This window comes from Meleagris gallopavo, chromosome 3, assembly GCF_905368555.1.
Source record: "Meleagris gallopavo chromosome 3, MGAL_WU_HG_1.1, whole genome shotgun sequence".
Taxonomy (NCBI): Eukaryota; Metazoa; Chordata; class Aves; order Galliformes; family Phasianidae; genus Meleagris; species Meleagris gallopavo.
The window spans coordinates 60,010,780-60,028,011 of NC_139406.1; the positions used below are offsets into that span (position 1 = coordinate 60,010,780).

At 42.1% G+C, this 17,232-nt stretch overlaps 1 protein-coding gene across 2 annotated transcripts in view; it reads right to left on the reverse strand.

Annotated features, from left to right (window-relative positions):
* CYP7B1 (cytochrome P450 family 7 subfamily B member 1) overlaps window positions 1–16,963 on the reverse strand; it is a 124,197-nt gene extending 107,234 nt beyond the window's left edge. The window contains exon 1 of one of the 2 annotated variants that reach the window (XM_085221185.1): window positions 16,551–16,963. Coding sequence is in view for 1 of the 2 variants with exons in the window: in XM_085221184.1 (XP_085077310.1) it covers window positions 16,551–16,645 (95 nt within the window). In the remaining variant the exon portion in view is untranslated. The remainder of the gene's footprint in view (window positions 1–16,550) is intronic. The other variant, XM_085221184.1, reaches the window with a different exon arrangement.
* Between the last annotated feature and the right edge of the window lie 269 nt (window positions 16,964–17,232).

Sequence of the window (17,232 nt, forward strand, 5' to 3'; positions counted from 1 at the left end):
TGATCCTATCTAAAGTCCTACCCAGACACCCTTCTAATTACTCAGAACAAGTGCACAGAGCTTCCTTACTTAACGGGATGCTCACTGCTCAGCAAGGGAGCTGCTCCCTGATCTACAGGGATAGACAGGCAACATTCAATTCCCTGCTGCAAATGAATGACTTGGACAAAGTCAGTGAAGTTCAACAGTCCAAAACAGGTGCAAAGGACATGGAAAGCAGATTGTATCCTCACAGCACTCCTGGCACAAGCATGAGGGTGGAGTAGCAATGCTTCATAGTGAGTGTTGTGCACCCCAGGATCTCACACACAGTAGAGAGAAAAGGCAGATAGCCCAGAACAGGAATCCCAAATCCTGACTAACCCGTTGCTGAATTCCTTGTTAATCAGCCTGCAAGAGTAGGTCAAAATTCCTGATAACAACATATGGCTCTGGCTGAAGTTTCCTATGAACTCCAGCATTGTTATTTCAATGAGGCCTTGTCTAAAAAATAGTGATTTGAGCCACAGTGTGGCTACATTGCTGCAGGCACACAGTGAGGACAACAAAACCTCACCATATTCAACCACAGATGACAAAGTTTCAAGCTATCCATACAGCACGCATCAAACATCAATCATTCAGCTACAGCAGCACAGACCCACTGTGGGGCTACAAAGCCACAAATCTAAGGAAAGCCAAAAGCTGATGGCAGCCCGGTTCCACTAACACTTTTTTCATTATGAAAGGGGGGGGGGGGGAACAGGAAAAGGGAAAAAAAGCAGCCTCAGAAGATCACACTTGAACTCAGACAACTATTTTCAACACATCAATATAGAAACAACTCTAAAGTTGGGTTTTGCTTCTAGTTTCAGTCTTCAGATTCAGCTAAAGATACCCAAGCATCTGAATTGATGATAAATGGTAATTCACTCTAAAGAAAATGGCCACAAATATAAATCAGTTTTAAAGAAAAATAGAGTTTCTTTTCTTTTAAAAGCTAAAGAGGTTGTTGGCTGACAAAGTCTGATATTGTTTTAAAAGACACATTTCAAGAAAGTTGTACCAAATTAGCAAAGTTCAAATTTTGACACCAGACAGTACAGCTAAGTGAATACAGAGACAACTTGAAAGTGAGCATCTCAAATATTAACTTCAAGAGAATTAAAGGAAAATTACTTAGCTCCAAGCAGCCATAATCATAGAATGATTGGGATTGGAACAAGCCTCTGGAGGACATCTAGTCCAACTCCCAGAATATACCCATTGTGATTAATTAGTACAGTAAGATGGTAGGAACATTTGAATCTGTTTGTAGTCAAAAGATTCATAAGGTTTTCACTCTACTTTCCTCTTATGAAGAGAAAAAAAGCCCTCTTTGTTTTTTAAGAATTTATTACTTGCTTATACCCCAGTTTAAACTATCTACCCAATGCTTCCACTTTCCTATCATACGCAGGCAGTTATTTTCCATACTGCGTATAGTCCTCATTCATTCAGAAAAACTACTTGGCTAAAAAAGGAATAATTTTAAAGTTGAGGCAAAAACTGCCAGTTTACAGTTGAACTCAGGATGAGAAGTGATACTTGGTATACTAAGGATGAAAAGGAAACAAAGGACATGGTCTCTCCATGGCCATAACTGCATAAATATGATAGATGGTGAGGCACATGCCCCATTATTTGAGGAAAAAAAGGAAAAGGAAGAGGAAGAGGAAAAAAAAAGAAAAAAGGAAAAGAAACTCAATGTGGCTATGTCTGTGGACAGAACAAGAATCATCTTCTAGGTACTCAGTACTGTTTATCCAGAGTGTATGCTGGGATTTTCCTCGGCCTCTCTTTGTTCTCCCCTCACATCTGGTTTCTGTGGGAAGGAACGCATGCACGTTTCAGAAGAAGCCCATTATTTCTACTTGCCACAAAACCCCTGTGCAACCTAGCTTACCTGTGCAACCTGCTGTAGGGAGCCTGCTTTGGCGAGGGGATTGAATTTGATAATCTCTACAGATCCTTTCCAACCTCTACAATTCTGTGATTCTGTGACATTTTTTCATACTAGAAGGAACTATCTCATACAAAAACAACATGAAGAAATTCTGGAAAATTCAGTTCTGAGCAGCTGAGGGCTACCAAGGGCAGTTCTCAAGTGACAACTTTCTCAGAAACTTGGGACAGATTTGGTTAAAGAAGCAGTTCAGGATCCAAACACTCAAAATAAACAAACAAAAATACAACAAAGTCACAAAATCTTTGTGGCTCAAAAGCTCCTTCATCACTTTTAGTGACTATGTGATGAAGTTTGTCATCCCAGTTGCAGAAAATTCACATACTATGTGGTCCACAGCCAGAAGACAGCCATCCTCAACTGTGTTCTGGATCTTATATATAGCATATAAATGAAAAAACATAAGCTTTGAAGGCTTATGCTCTTGAACACAGAAACAGAGTTCGTTTGCCTTGTGTAAGTCAGTAGAATTATGAAAGGAGATTAAAATTCAGATTGTTTTTAAAACATTAGTATCGTACAAGCTTGCCAGTTTATGGGAAGAAAAATAACAGATGAGTTTTGCAGTTGCATGACCAGAAGACAGTGAGTGTGCTTACTTCAGCTAGAGGCACAACTGCTGGTGCTACCCAGACCCAAGAAAAATTAAGAGAGACAAGTCGCTGTATCACAGTGCTAGGAATGTGAAAAAAAAATGCCTCATAATTAGGGCCATGTGGTCAGAATGGATTATGGCAACCATACAATTTAAATATACATAGAATTTTATTTGAAAGTAAACCTAAAATTGGCTCCAGGCCTTTAAAGTGCTAGCCAACATGTACATTCTTATGGAAGTAGAAGTTCTACTTTGAAATAATTTCAGTTGCCAACCAAGAAGTGGTCTCATAATCTACAGACTTTTAGGAGATGAGAACTGCATTCTAGATTCTGAAGTTTAAAGGCCTTCTAACATCATCAAAACTAGCTTTGAAATCTGGTTTAGAGCATAAATCAGTACCAGATTTCCTTCCTCCCCAGGAATCAGTAGCATTAAGGTGAGAAAGTACTGTGGTATATTTTACATCACACTACCAAACCAGAAATTCACATTTGCCTCAGTAAGAAAGTGCTAACCTGTCAAAAAAAAAAACAAACAAAATAACAACAACAAAACTGAGCTTCTGCTCTGCTTAGCAGAACAAATCCCACTAATCAGAGGCTATTCAAAAGCTTTTAATCAGCAACTGCTTCAGCAATTCGTTGAATCACAAGTTAAAGGAATTTCTTAGGAAACCCAACAAAACTTGCACGTATTATCCCTAACATTTTAGAGGTGGTGAAGATGAGATCACGCAGAAGCAGAACTTGTGCATGGTCATGCTGCAAATCATTCACATCAGGATTTACTCTCTTTCCCACGGTGTAGTCTGCCATACTCATCAGAAAATGCCATGCAAGCAACTGTGTCTATAGCAGCACCATTAAACTGGTTCCTCAAAGCAGGTGAGCTGCCTGGGCACTTCCCCCTAACACCGCATAAGACTGCAACTGCCCCAGGGCTTCTGCAAGCACAGACACCTTGGTGAGAAATGAAGATGGGTGAACCACACTGCTCTCTATTACAACCAGGTTGGCAAAATGTAGTGCTTAAAATGGAATTGAGAAATTAGCAGAATTAGAGACCTAAAGCTTTAAAAAAATGGCACCTGTAGTAGATACTTCGTGGGGGAAAGATAAGCACATTAAAAAAAAAAAAAAAAGGGAATTAAGGTAAACAAAGAAAAGGCTATATTGAATGACAGAAAAACTGCCAGAAAAATCAGGGAAGACTTAAATGCACTAATTTTTACTCTGTCTAAAACTGTTTAAAATCAGTTTGATCAGCCAGTCAAGAAGATTAAGCTGGTGTCATAACAATGACAAAATTATATAAATGAAGAGCACAGTGACTGCTCTAATCCCTTCCCCAGATGAAAGAAGGAGTCCTACAGAAGACACATGTCCTAGAAAAGGCAAGAAGCTTTCAAGCTACTCTTGACCAAGTCAAAGATAAGAAGGAACTAGGGGATAACTCAAAGGCAAAGTTTAAAGCTAGACCAAAAAATCCCAGCATACCTTGATTTAGCAAAAACCTTGAGAAATTCATACTATAATTAAAAATTCTATGGTTCAATAAACTCTATCGGGATGGAATGTAAATTTTCTTCAATAGCCAGAGCAAAGGTCTACCTGTGATTCAGTGAGGCAGTCCACTCAATTAACAGCTGCCATCTCATTCTTGGGACTTACATTCATGCAATCATATTCTCTGAGAACATTCATAAAACCTACAAAACTTCACTTCTTCCTATGTGTAGACCAGGTTTTCAGTCCTTATTTTCTCTTTCTTTCTCTCTGCTTCTGACTGGAGATGTATTATGGCCTGCTTACAGGTTTCATCCTATCACCTGAGGGGTATAAATCCTACACAAGGAGATCAGAGGGGAAATAAAGGGCAATTAGAGGCAGTGGACATTAAGAAGACACTCACATCTGCTGACAGCAGTGTTGAGGATTCAGAAGGAATTGCCAGGTGACTTACCAACAAAAGCGCTTAATTTTTTTATTGTCATTTTGTCTACGGAAAATCCCCTTACAGGTTCCAGTGTGATAAATGCAATTAGCAAAACCTACTCAAATGAAACAAAGAAGGGTCTCATTAGCCTAGCTTATCCCCTGAGCAGAGCAATGGGAATTGATGAAGACAGTTCCTATTCAATGAAGTGAATTTTGTGAAGAGTAAAAGGGAAAAATTGAGAAATCAGGAGAAAAACACCCTAATACCTGGTGGTAAAATGATACAAAATACAAAGCCTGCTGAAAAAGGAAAAAGGGATAAATAAAGACATCATTCTTTACTGACATAAACTCAGCATTACCCACCAGCCACTCTCTGCATTCAGGTTATAATGATTATCAGCTGAATTACTGTAGGACCTTATTTATCCTATAGAATTCAACTTGTTTTCCATATATAGAGCAGTTCTGAGGAATTTAGCATGCAAAGACATATTTGTTGCAGCAGCTTTGACCAGACCAACCTTGGAAAATGGAATTGATGACCAGATTCTGTACTGACTTATACAACTCATACTTCAGCAGCAAAGCAACTCATCTACCCGTTCTACAGTCTTGAGAAATGAGCTGACTACCAATGACAGAAAAGACTTTCCTTACTGCCTTTAAGGAGATGACTCCATATTTGCCACAAAGAGTAAAAAGCAGTATTCAGCAGGGCTTGATCTGTAGCTCCATCTGCTTGGAGTGGCAGGGACTAAATAGGATATCAGAGGTACAAATGATCAGTGGTAGCCAAAGCAGAGTTTTTATCACCTGGAGCTTTTGTTCCTGTCCTCTAAGAAAAACTATGGGAGATGGCCATGTTGTGCACATGCAGGAATCCCAAGGCAGCCTCCACTCTGGACCATCACCACAGATCATGTGAGGACTTCCATCTTCCTGACATCTCAAACACTTCAGTCTGTGCTGAGAACGGAACCAGCTGTGAAGTCTTTATTTGGATGACTACTAAGGGACTAAAACTGCACCTCCAAAGGACTTTCCTAACACTGCCAATTCTGTGAAAATAGACAGCTGTAATTGTACTGTTGTTTGGGATTTTTTTCACATGGTCTGATGATAGAAATTGTTTGACATTCCAAACTAGCACCTTATATTCATGCTGAAAGCAATTAAAACAAGAAAAACTTACTGAGCTTTCTCTCTGGGGAAATGAACTTGCACTACAGTTCAAGTTGCTATCCCTTGTATTTCTTTTGATTATCATGCATTTGGAACTCTAAAAATGTAAAACACATATTCTTGGCTCCTAAACAATAGTCTCAGAGGTATTATTAATAACAAGATACACTGAAACACTGTACAAAAACAAACAAGACCTCTTGTATTTAAATTAAAAAAATGAAACATTAGTTCATCTGGTCCCATCTGAATTGTTTGTTTTTTATAGCTTTGGTTAAGAAAACTTAAGTGCTCTTCTGCTTTTCCCCAAAACAAGAAAGTATTCAGTGCAGAAAGCACAGAACAGCAGCAGGCAGTACAGATAGAGTGGTCCATACAAATGCTCTTGGAGTGGAGAGAAAGGATACACAGAAATCCTTAATAAGTTGATAATGTGTCGAGGGGACCTGCCTGCACCTATAAGCAAAAATCACTGTAAAATACAAAATATTTATTTGTAACAGCAGTACACAGTACTTTGAACAGAACATGGCCTGAAATAGTTTCTGGTGCCACCTCAGGCCTCTTTCACTCTTTAATTAAAACTTTTCACTATTTAGAAGGACACACCATCCATTCATGATACTGAATTCTTCAAGCAAGGACAGAAAGATAAGATTAACCAGCAGCACAAACTGTGGGGTGAGCACTGGACTGACTACTCATCAGGAGGGACAAATAAACCGAGGAGGACATCTTCCCATACAGAATATTGTTCAAACACAGTTAAATTTAGCTGATGCAGGAGTCATGGCAGGGGCCTAGACTGTGGAGAAAATGAGACTGGATGAGTCCAAATAACTGTGTTTTATCTGAAGTCTCTTTCTGAGTGCAAAACATAAAGGGATGTCCTACACCTCCAAATGAAATAACCAAACCGTGAAGCCCAAACCTCCTCTTGAGTCCATCAGATTCTCAGCACTGTCTGTTTTAACTTCTTCGCACTGTAGAGCCAGTGGGAGTGATACGCACGGCTTTATTTTGAAGTCTTTATAACAACAGGCTTTTAAGGCTCTAAATTTATCATGTCTGATGTGGTTCTACCTATGTAAGTCCATGGATTATGAAATAATTCTTTCTCTTCTAAGTAGGATCTAGCAGCATTTTCACTATATCAGATGCGAGAAACTAAACAGCTTACAGAAAAAAAATTCACTCTTTCACATATGCAAGGTTTCTTTTCTTGAAGCTTAATTACCATTTTTTCTATCTTGGAGCAGCAATGCCAGAAATTCAGCTGTCTGTTCAACCACAAACCAGACATTGCGCAAGCAGCTGTTTCCCAAGCCACTGAACAGTGACACAGGCAAACTCTCCAGTCCTGCTGTGAGCAACTCTGTTGCTCCTTAGTGGTGACAGATAATTCAACCTGGCTTTAAAGGATATTACATGCAAGCTGCTGGGACACAGACTTCAAATTTCCCTCATTGAGTCCTCAGGAGGAGTCCCAGATCTGAACCCTCCATGCCGCACTTCAGGACCTGGAAGTAAATCCTTATCAGTCACACACACTGTAATGGCAAATGCTACTGAAGGGTCCCAAACATCTTTTACATACTATCATGCACAATATTTCATCATCACATACACACAACTACATTCTATTGCTATCTCAAGCATGCATTTTGGAGGCAAAAAGAGCACCGAATATAAGCCTGTCCTCTCAGTACATTCATTCTTCCTCCCTTTTTTGCCTGAATATCAATTCTGCAGGTTCATCACATTTTACTGTTAATTCTTGGATGAGTCTTGAACTGAGAGACATTTTCACTTCTCACACAGCTACACAGCTGCTCCTTTTCAAAAGGAATCACATATGAAAGCCGTAGTACAGGGTCTGGCGACATGCCTCACCCTCAGCTCTATGGCTGGGAAGTTAGCAATTGAAGCAAAACATATATCACGCTGAACGCTAAAAGACATTCAAAAATCTTCAAAATACTTGAAAAAATTTCATCCAACACATAAGTTTTCAAAAGGTACAAGGAAGAAACACATAGTCCACTGGAAACTTTTTATAGCTAATGATACCAAAACAAAAGCAAACCTTACAGAGAAGCTTTTTCCATCTGAATAAAGTATAAATCTGAGATAAGTAAGTATCACAGATTAATTCTTGAACAGCTGAAGAAAAAAATTAAACCTTGTTACCAACTCCACCATTTAAGTCAGCTTCAGAGAAGCTTCCCGAACGAGAATCCTGAAGCTTCTCATACTGAAAAAGTAGCTGGTAAGAAGTAGTACAACTGTGACCTACCCCACACCAGAAGCTCTGAAGAAGTGCTGTTGTAACCTACACAGCCATGCCAGCACTGAAGAGGAAATCAGGAAACAGTACTTTCCAGCCACAGAAGCAATGACCAAATGCTACTGAAGCATCAGTTGAGTGGACAAAAATGTTGAGTAGAAAAAATGAGATATAGGAGGTTGCTCTTCCTTTGGTCAGCATCTTTCTTTGGTTAAGCAGAATAAATATACAGAGTATCTGAAATTACAATCATTTTCCTTGGAGCTCTATTAGAATGTTAGACACCATCTCTTTAAAGTCTTCAGAGACTAAAGTATTACACCACGACAAAGGGGCAAATCCACCCCCATTCTGGCACGTATACAAAGGGAAAGTACAAAAAGACTGAAATACTGACTTCTCAGGAACTTCATTTTAATCACAAATTCCCTGCAGTTTCTGCCTACTTTGCTTCAGCAGCAGTAGTTTCTCTTATTAAGGAATATGCTGGCTCCTTTTTTCTTTTTCTATTCTTTTTAAGCTAATTACTTTCAGAGCTAATAATTGCAAAATTCTTGCAATGCTCACACAGCATTGAAATGAGACCATCTTTTTTTTCTTTTTTTTTTTTTTCCCCTAAGTACTTTGTTACTTAAGAAGGCAATCAAAGTGTGGCAATTTTCTGTGATTTTTTTTTTCTGTGTCACTCGAAAAGTGTCCACTCAAGGCAAGTGATGTAAGAATTCATATCAATCGCTCAGGAAATGTCTGGGGATGGGCCTTCTAAAAAGCACAGAGCTTGGATGAGGAAGGAACAGGCCAGTAATGAGTTTGCTGGTTTGCTGGGAAGCCACAGGAAATTAGATAGGCAACCACATTCAGCAGTGCTCCCCCCTCCTGGCCATCAGGAATAGATGGACTCAAGGAATTCTATGGGTGCAGAGGGAGGCTGTCAGCAAGGAACACGAGGAGCTGGTGGAAAAAATACCCATACTTTCTCTGGTAGAATGCTGGGATGCCACAGAACAAAAGCAAGGAGATGCTTTGTCAACTTCCCACTGTGGCCACAACCTTGCAGAGTGCATTGTTGCAATCTGGGTGTTCAATACAGCATCAGAAAGGGTCAAATGTGCAACTGAGGGGACGCTATTCTAACATCCCCATGTTAGCTTCGTTGTGCCCATCTGTTCTTCCTTCACCTGCCTGCACAGAGTTTCAGTAGGGCACCCTGCCAGGGCACCATGCAATATTCCCCCAGATAACAGAAACACATCCACTGTGTTCAGCTAGAACCTCCTACTGCCAGGCCTCCAGCATGGAAGAGAATATTCTTTCAGAACATTAGAATATTGCTTAGGAAACTACAACATTAAATCACTAGAAGCACAACCATCGGATTTTTTTTTTTTTTTTTTTTTTTTGCTGATTTGAATTAAGAATAGAAAGTACGAGCAGTTAAGAGGAAACAAGATATGTTCTATATGAGAGCCAAGATTTTTTTTCCTGACATGTGCCAAACAAAGAGAAGAAACAGAAGAATCTGGCACCATTAAAAACAGTTTGTGGAGAAAGGAACTGAATATCTACAGCCAAGCTCCATGTGGTTTGCAAAGAGGAAACTTTTGTTTTATGGGACTCTCAGTCAGCCAAAATTCTCCCAGACGGCGTGCAAATGGATATTAGCCTTAAAACCTACACGCATCTTGTAGAAGAATCAGTAAATGGATGGGAAAGAAAAGGAATACTGCTGAAGTTTTAAATCAGAATTCAAAATCTGCCTCGTGGCTTAAAAAGTTAGTTTACCAGACAGCTATAATGTCATATATGGTAAGTGTGTTGGAAGGGAAATGCAGGAAGTTAAGACATGAAACTAGAAGTCAGGAAAATGAGTTCCAGTCCTGGCTCCACTACCAAGGAGCTCTATAAAACTTGGATAAAAGAGAAGAAGACTGCCAACTTAAATGTGAAATTTTCCTTAACTTCTCATAGTATATTAACATTGCACTTATGCTGCTTTTTTTAGCTTCTATATTTCCCCCAACTCCCTAGCATTCCTAGAACTAAGTTAAGTAAGTGATTTGGCAGAGCTCTAAGAACAGTTACATTACCTGAAGAAAACAAGCCCTGGCCAATTTCTTAAACTGAGTACTTGACTGAAATATAAATAAATAAATAGATAGGTAAATAAATAAATAATTCTCATAACTGAGCAAAACACTAAAGCAGCCGACATGATCCAACAGTTTAGCTGAATATTTTGACAAAATGCGGCATTTCTGACTTAAAATGGTAACTAGAACTTGTACTTGAGCATACAGGTGAACAGGAACGGGCAGGCAGCAGTTCTTTGACACATATTGAATGGCTACACCATGGAAGAAGGTTTTCAGCGAAGAGATTCTTCTTTGGCCACAACTGGAGCACGTGAAGCACTTGGCTATGCTATTTGTAAATCAAGAGAGCACACTGACCTCCAGCCTGCAGCTGAGGAACTGAGGCAGACCAGCAGGCAGGTATTTGGGTTCTGCACACATCCAGGTCATACATCCCACTGAAAAACCTTCTCACTGCAGGAGTTAACAGGTCCAGGAGGCTCTGGGGGTCTAACCTCACATCTGCCTTGAAGCAGCCCGAGAATGGAGATTTCTACTTGTATTGCCCATGATTAAAATGCATTAGGTGGCAGTTTTCATCATCATGCTTTAGGGAAAAGCAATTAATACCTCCTGTAAGGGATCCTGGGTTCCCTGCTCTGAGTGTCATTGACAGAGCAGGGGTTGGACCAGATGGACTCAAGGTCCCTGCCAACTTCCATCACTCTCTGGATCTGTGATACTAGGATTAAGTTTTGCCCTTTTTTTTCTTCCTTTACATATAACATTTCAGCTAATTTGTCAACTAGTGTTGGCTTTCCTTCTCTGAATATAGTAGTAAGTCTGAATCTAATTTTTGAAGCAGTTCATTCTGCACTCTGTATTTGCTTCGATTTGTCTTGTAGGACTATCAATCTAAAGGATAACTTCAGGGGTTAATTGTTCAGTACTGCCTGTAAGCTAAGTGCATTTCTGTACAGTGCTCTAGATGGATGCTCCATGTTTCATATTGCACTGGAGTAACAAAAAGAACTGAAAGCAATTTCCTTTAATTCACACACTTTGATTTTATTTCTTCCAAACAATAATGAACAGGAGAAAGCAAAACAGAAAAAGAAACAAAACAAAACAAAACAAAACAAAACAAAAAAGATTATTGGCATTTCACAAAAACACTGGAAGGAAAAATCGCTGAAAAAGTGAAAACCACTGTATGTCAGAAAGAAATCTGAAGCTAGCAGTTCTGACAACCACTAAATATATCCTTGTCTCCCCACTCCGTACATATACCAGCATGGCATCTATTGATGCATTCTAGACGCTAATCAAGACCAGACCAGGTACAAACTTAAGCAGAACAACCCCTGACAAAGTAGGTCAAGAAAACTGGGAGGGAAGAGAAACTGTTGCTAGGTGGCAGTGTACCTTAAGCAAAGAACACTGTAAATCATAGATTATTGAAAAGTTGGTAGTCTGCTAAAGTAGGTGTCATCTTCAGTGTCATCTTCAAAGCCTTGGCTGGAAACAGAACCCAAGATGTACACGCTACACAGACAATGTTTCAAGTAGTGGTGAAAAAAAACTAAGAAAACCTGTCTTAGCATGCACTATTATGCAAGGCCCACATGATAATGGATGTCCAGGTCAATAGTGCAAGAGAGCTCAAAAGCCAGTGAACTGAGTCTTCTACGCCTTGAGAAGAGTACGGTTTTGCAGACGCCATTTTATTCAACGCTTGCTAACTTTTGCTGAAGATAAAAGCAGAGAAATTAGCTTTTACTACAACAAGGCACGGTGGTGAAGTGTATATAGAAAAGCCAAGAGCATTGGTGAAAATAAACTTTTCTTAAAAGAAAGACCTTAAATAACATAACTGCTATTTTTTCCCTTGAATAGTTTCACTCTTCAGTCCTAATCTTTTCAAAGATAAGAGTGGGCAATGAAATTTAGCAAAAGGTCATAAAACTTTGCTCTCTGTGTAACACCAACAAGGAGGATGGAGAAAAAGGTCAATGTACAAAGCCAAGGTAATAGAGGAGAGGATTGATTTTTCTGGTATCTTTCTATCTGTCCTTCCTGATGTTCTCTCCAACAGAAAACTACCTTAACATATTGCCTAAATTAGCAGAAGTGGTAAAAAAGACAGGCTGATGACATCTTGTGAACTACAATTCACTTGGTAAGAGAGCTGTTAGCAAGCTCACAGCTTGTCACAGAGAAGGATAAGATGTTCTTGAAGGCAAAGATGGAATCTATATTCTTTTCAACAATGACTATCTGGGTTCAAGAGAGCAATTTTAAAAAAAAATATTTTATATGAATATTGAAGTATGTATTTGAGGTAATTCAGAGGACAGAATAAAGAAATGAATGACACTTGACTCCAACAAGGCTTTAAATCCATAGCTCAGAAGGTGACAAAATTCTGTCTGATAAATTTATTAAGTATTTCTTCTCACATTAAGTCTAATCTACTATATTTTCAAGGTTTTTAAATACCGTGTTGTGATCCAAGCAGCCAAAAGTAGGCATCAACTCATGGAAGAAGAAGTGGAACCCCTATGTGTGTCAGCAGGAGCCAACCCCTGTTGATCTCAGGCACGCTTCCCTGACTTCAGCACATCACTGCTGGAAGACAAGCAGGAGCTGCCTTCACCTGCAGTGCCACCTCCCACTCCGTGAGACTGCATACAGTAGTGCAAAAACAGTTTGAAAACAACAAAAAAGCAACACAAAGCTGAAGCTGACTTAGCCATTTCATAAACATAAAAGGGAATAATCAGCAGGATGGAAAACCACCAGGTTTTGCCATAGCAGGAATACTTTCATGGGATACACAAAAAGGAAGCATTCTGGAGAAAACATTCCCCAGCAAACAGCCTGGATATGCCCTTCTTCATTACCAATAAGAGGGAGATCTTTTTGTAGCACGCAGAAGGCACTGAACCTCAGCTGACAGCAAAGTTTAACTCAAAATAAAATTTTCTGTGATTAAGGAAACTTTTGTTCTACTTCTGTTTCTTCGCCATCTGTGATACGAAACCTGGCAAAGACTCCAATTAGTTTTCCTTTGTGTTATTACTGCCACCAGCACTCAAATGATAAACATTTATGCAAAAGGAAATTCCTCTGCATTTCTTTCTGTCTCCAAACACTGGATGTAAATACTTTAATAAGAAAACCTGTACTGCGCTCACACTAAAATCTGGTAACACCAGATTACACCAAAGGCACTGCAGATAAACATAGTAGCAGGTTAAGACAAAACAAAATCTTTGGTATGGTAATGAGCACTGAGCCTGAGACTGAGTGAAGCTGAAACACCTCAGTCATGAAAGATGAAATCCTGCGACGTCTACTTAAGGAACGCAGGGACTGATGTGTGGAGTTGTGTTCCTTGGGACACACAGCCCGTTGTTACACCCTGGAGGTGCAGCTCTAACAGCCTCATCGGTGCTTCTGAGCTGAGCAAGGCTGAGACATCATTTCGCAGAGCAAACCTAGCCCAGTGCTTTAAGGCAAAGTTACACTTGGCTGTGTGCATGTACTTAAGCTCTCTATTTATATACACATTGTATATACACATTATACACATTTGACTACTGTTGTTATCCCAGGTGGAAGCTACACATAGGTGTGGTAAAGATGTTAAATTTGATTATTCTGGTAAAGCTCATCTTGGTACCTGAATTGTGAGAAGCAATCCTATTACACAGAATGAGTACATCAGTATAAGCACACAAACATTATATAAGATATTCATTTTTATAATAAAACCCACATAAGTGAAATAGCAACATTTTCTAATGTAGGCAAGCTCTCCAAAACCAAATTGTTTATGTCTCAGTCTAAGTGGGTATGTTCAATGTCAGGGCTACAATCTATGCCTTTGGCATTTATTCATGCATTATTTTGCCAACAGTCACCTTTCCTATGTCGACAGGTTCCCAGATGTCTTCTGTGTATGCCTGAGCAGGAGGGGGACAGCCCAGTCTGCTGTTGGGATTAATACATTCAAATACAAGATAGGGAGAGAAGAATCTGACAGTCGGAGGAAATATGGAGGTAGAGACACAAATAAATCACAGAATCATAGAATTGTTTGAGTTGGAAGGAACGCTGGAAGGCCATCTAGCCCAACTCCCCTGCACTGAACAGGAACACTTAAAGCAACATCAAGTTGCTCAAAACCCCATCCAATCTGACCTTGAGTGTCTCCAGAGACAGGGCACTTACCACATCTCTGAGCAACCTGTTCCAGCGCCTCATCACCCTCACTATAAATAACTTCTTCCTTATATCCAATCTAAACCTCCCCCCATTTCCTCTTGACCTATCACAACGACCCTGTCTGTCCCCTTCCCTCTTACAGTACTCCTTTAGATATGGAAAAACCACTACTGGGTCACCCCATAGCTTTCTCTTCTCCAGGCAACTCAGGGTCAGACAATCAAGGGCAGACCACAAAACTGCCCTAAATCCTAGGTGCACAAACTTAACCTTATTCCCAAGTTTTAACACACTTAGCATGGCTTTCTGTACTGCAGAGCAGAAGGCAGTCAGGCTGCTGCCAGGCATCTCTCAAGACCACACACAATCTCTCTCCTTCCCTCAAGCTAAAAAGAAAAAAAAAAAAAGAAAAAAGAACATCTTCCTGGAGTAGGACAGCGCTTTTACGCCAGTGCCTTATGCCACAGACTATACTGCACAGAGGTTGATGGGTTTTTTCCATTTTTTAGTTCCAGTTGCTTGCACACTTTGTATACGTGTTAGAAAAACAGCATGGGATTTACACAATTACTTTATTAATCACATAGCCATTTGGTTTTCAGGGCAAGACAGCAGGCCTTCTTGCTGAGGCTTCCTGTATAATTTCATTCTGTTGCACAACAAACATCCAAACAATTTTACAGCAGACTGCATAGAAATAACTTCAAGAACTCTATAGACATGAGGGTTATGAAAATAACCCAAAATGGGTTCTTTGGCCTTTTTTGCTTACCGTCCACATCTGCCTGAAAACCTAACAGTAAGGGCTTCGCCTGCTTCCATTTCAAAAAATTCAGCCTATTACAATTCTGCTAGCATTTCTATGAATAGCAGCATTTGTACGAATGTTAGCAGCTGAGTTGATGCGACAGCACCTAACCCCAAAATATACCCACTGCAGTTTGCCATGACCATGTCTTCACTCCTGTGCCAAGCTTGTTTAGGGAGTTCAACCTGCAGAAAACTAAACCTGTCAAAAGAATAAAGAGCTTTCTGTTGATTTTCCTTGCAGAACTGGCTCAGGGAGGCTGAGAGAGGCACAGGAGATGACCCCACTCCAACGCTCAGAGAGATGTCTTCCCTGCACACTTATGAGATGGGTTGGGCTCCCCATTTCAAAGCAGAAACATCATGGCACTAACCCACCGCAGTGACCAAATGCTTCTGAGCTCAACATGAGAAATTTCATGATTTCTCAATTTCCTTATGACACACAGTCCCAAAGTTACATTTGGTCTAAAAGCTTCCACACCGATTTTTGACCATTCTTAAGATGTACGACAACTACTTTTTTTTGCACTTGTATATTTGCTACGCCTTCCAGAACTTCTAATGATCTGAAAAAGTAACTATTATTTAGGAATTAAATTTATTATTTGCTATGGATATTACATGATTAAAAAAAGAGAACTCCAGACCCTCCACTCCTCTCCTCAAACCTTTACATCCATTTATTGTTCAGCCACCTGAGAGGAACTGATGCTGGAGAACATCAATATGAGCAACACCAGGGACTCTTAGGAGAAGGTTTGACATAAGGGACTGGTCAGAAGCAGACAGCCTCCTTCCAGGCAGTGCTTCATGCTCCCTCAAAATGTCTTCTGTCTACTGAAAGTACCCCAATGTCTCTGTGTAACTTCTGAGAAGTTTAAGTGCTACGGCAGAAGCAAACTAAAAGCAACACAGTGGGATTCAACAACAAAAGCCTTGAAGATGCGCATCACAATGCTGTCACACAACGCTGCCCTCGGAGTGCGGCTGTTGCAAGTCAGCACCTCCCTGGAAGCAGATCAGCGCAGCGCACCTTGGACTCCGAGCGAAATGTCACCAAGAGCGGTACAGTCCCTTCTGCTACAAAGGCCACACAGCGAACAACTTCTCACCAAACCACGCACATTCACACGCCAGCCCCAAGGCCGTGCGATGAGCTCCGTGCGTGTACGCACGGACGCCCGCGCATCCCCACCACCCTCAACCTCAGCCCCCCGCGGCAGCTCGGCCCCACAGCGCAGCGAACCACGCGCGGCCGCCGGGCCCCGCCGCTCCCCCGCCGCCCGCAGCCCCGGTGCCCCGCCGGGAGCTGATAGGGTTTCTCGCGGCGGAGGGGCGGGCGGAGGGAGCGCGGCCCAATGCGCGGCGCGCAGCCCACCCGCGGCGCCCGCCTCGCAGCCCTGCTCCCTGCGGCGCCCCGGCCCCGCTTCCCCCGCGCCGGTACCTTTTCCTCCTGCAGAGCACGCACACGGCCCATAGCAGCAGCGCGGCGGCGGCCGCCCCGCCGTAGGGGCCGAGCGGCAGTGCCTCGGGGCCCATTCCCCCTCGCCTCTCCTGGCGCCGCTCCTCAGCCGGGGAGCAAAGTTTTGCCCGTCCTCCCGCTCCGCGCGGGAGAGGCGCCCGGCCGGCCGGCCTCCCCGCCCACCCCGCGCCCGGGGGCTGGGTTTGGCTGCTCCCAGCTCAACTTGGCGAGCGGGCACGCCGCGACCCGGCCGGCTCCTCCCCGGGGAGCGCCCCGCCGCGGGGGGGTGGTCGCCGCGGCTCGCCCCGGCGCCGCGGTGGGAGCCTCGGCGGCGAGGAGGGGGCCGCCCCAGCGGAACGGCCGCGGGGAGCCGGGCGCGGGGCGGCCACGCCGCGCCGGGGGACGTCGGCCCCGGGAAGGGCTTGGTTCGCCCGTAGGCCGGGCCTCGTGTCCGGCTGAGCCCCTGTGCTCCCAGTGCTGCGCTGGGGCCGTTCGCTGTTGGGGCAGACGGCCGGTTTGTGCTCGCTGCTGAACAGTCCTCCTCTCTTGTTTATAAAACCTAACGAGGCCCACCGTAAGAGGTGTGGGTAGTGAAGGTTGGCTCTGATGCACTGCGTTAGGTGCCGGGCCAATTCCCAAGGTAGCACTTTCAGTTCTCCCAGTC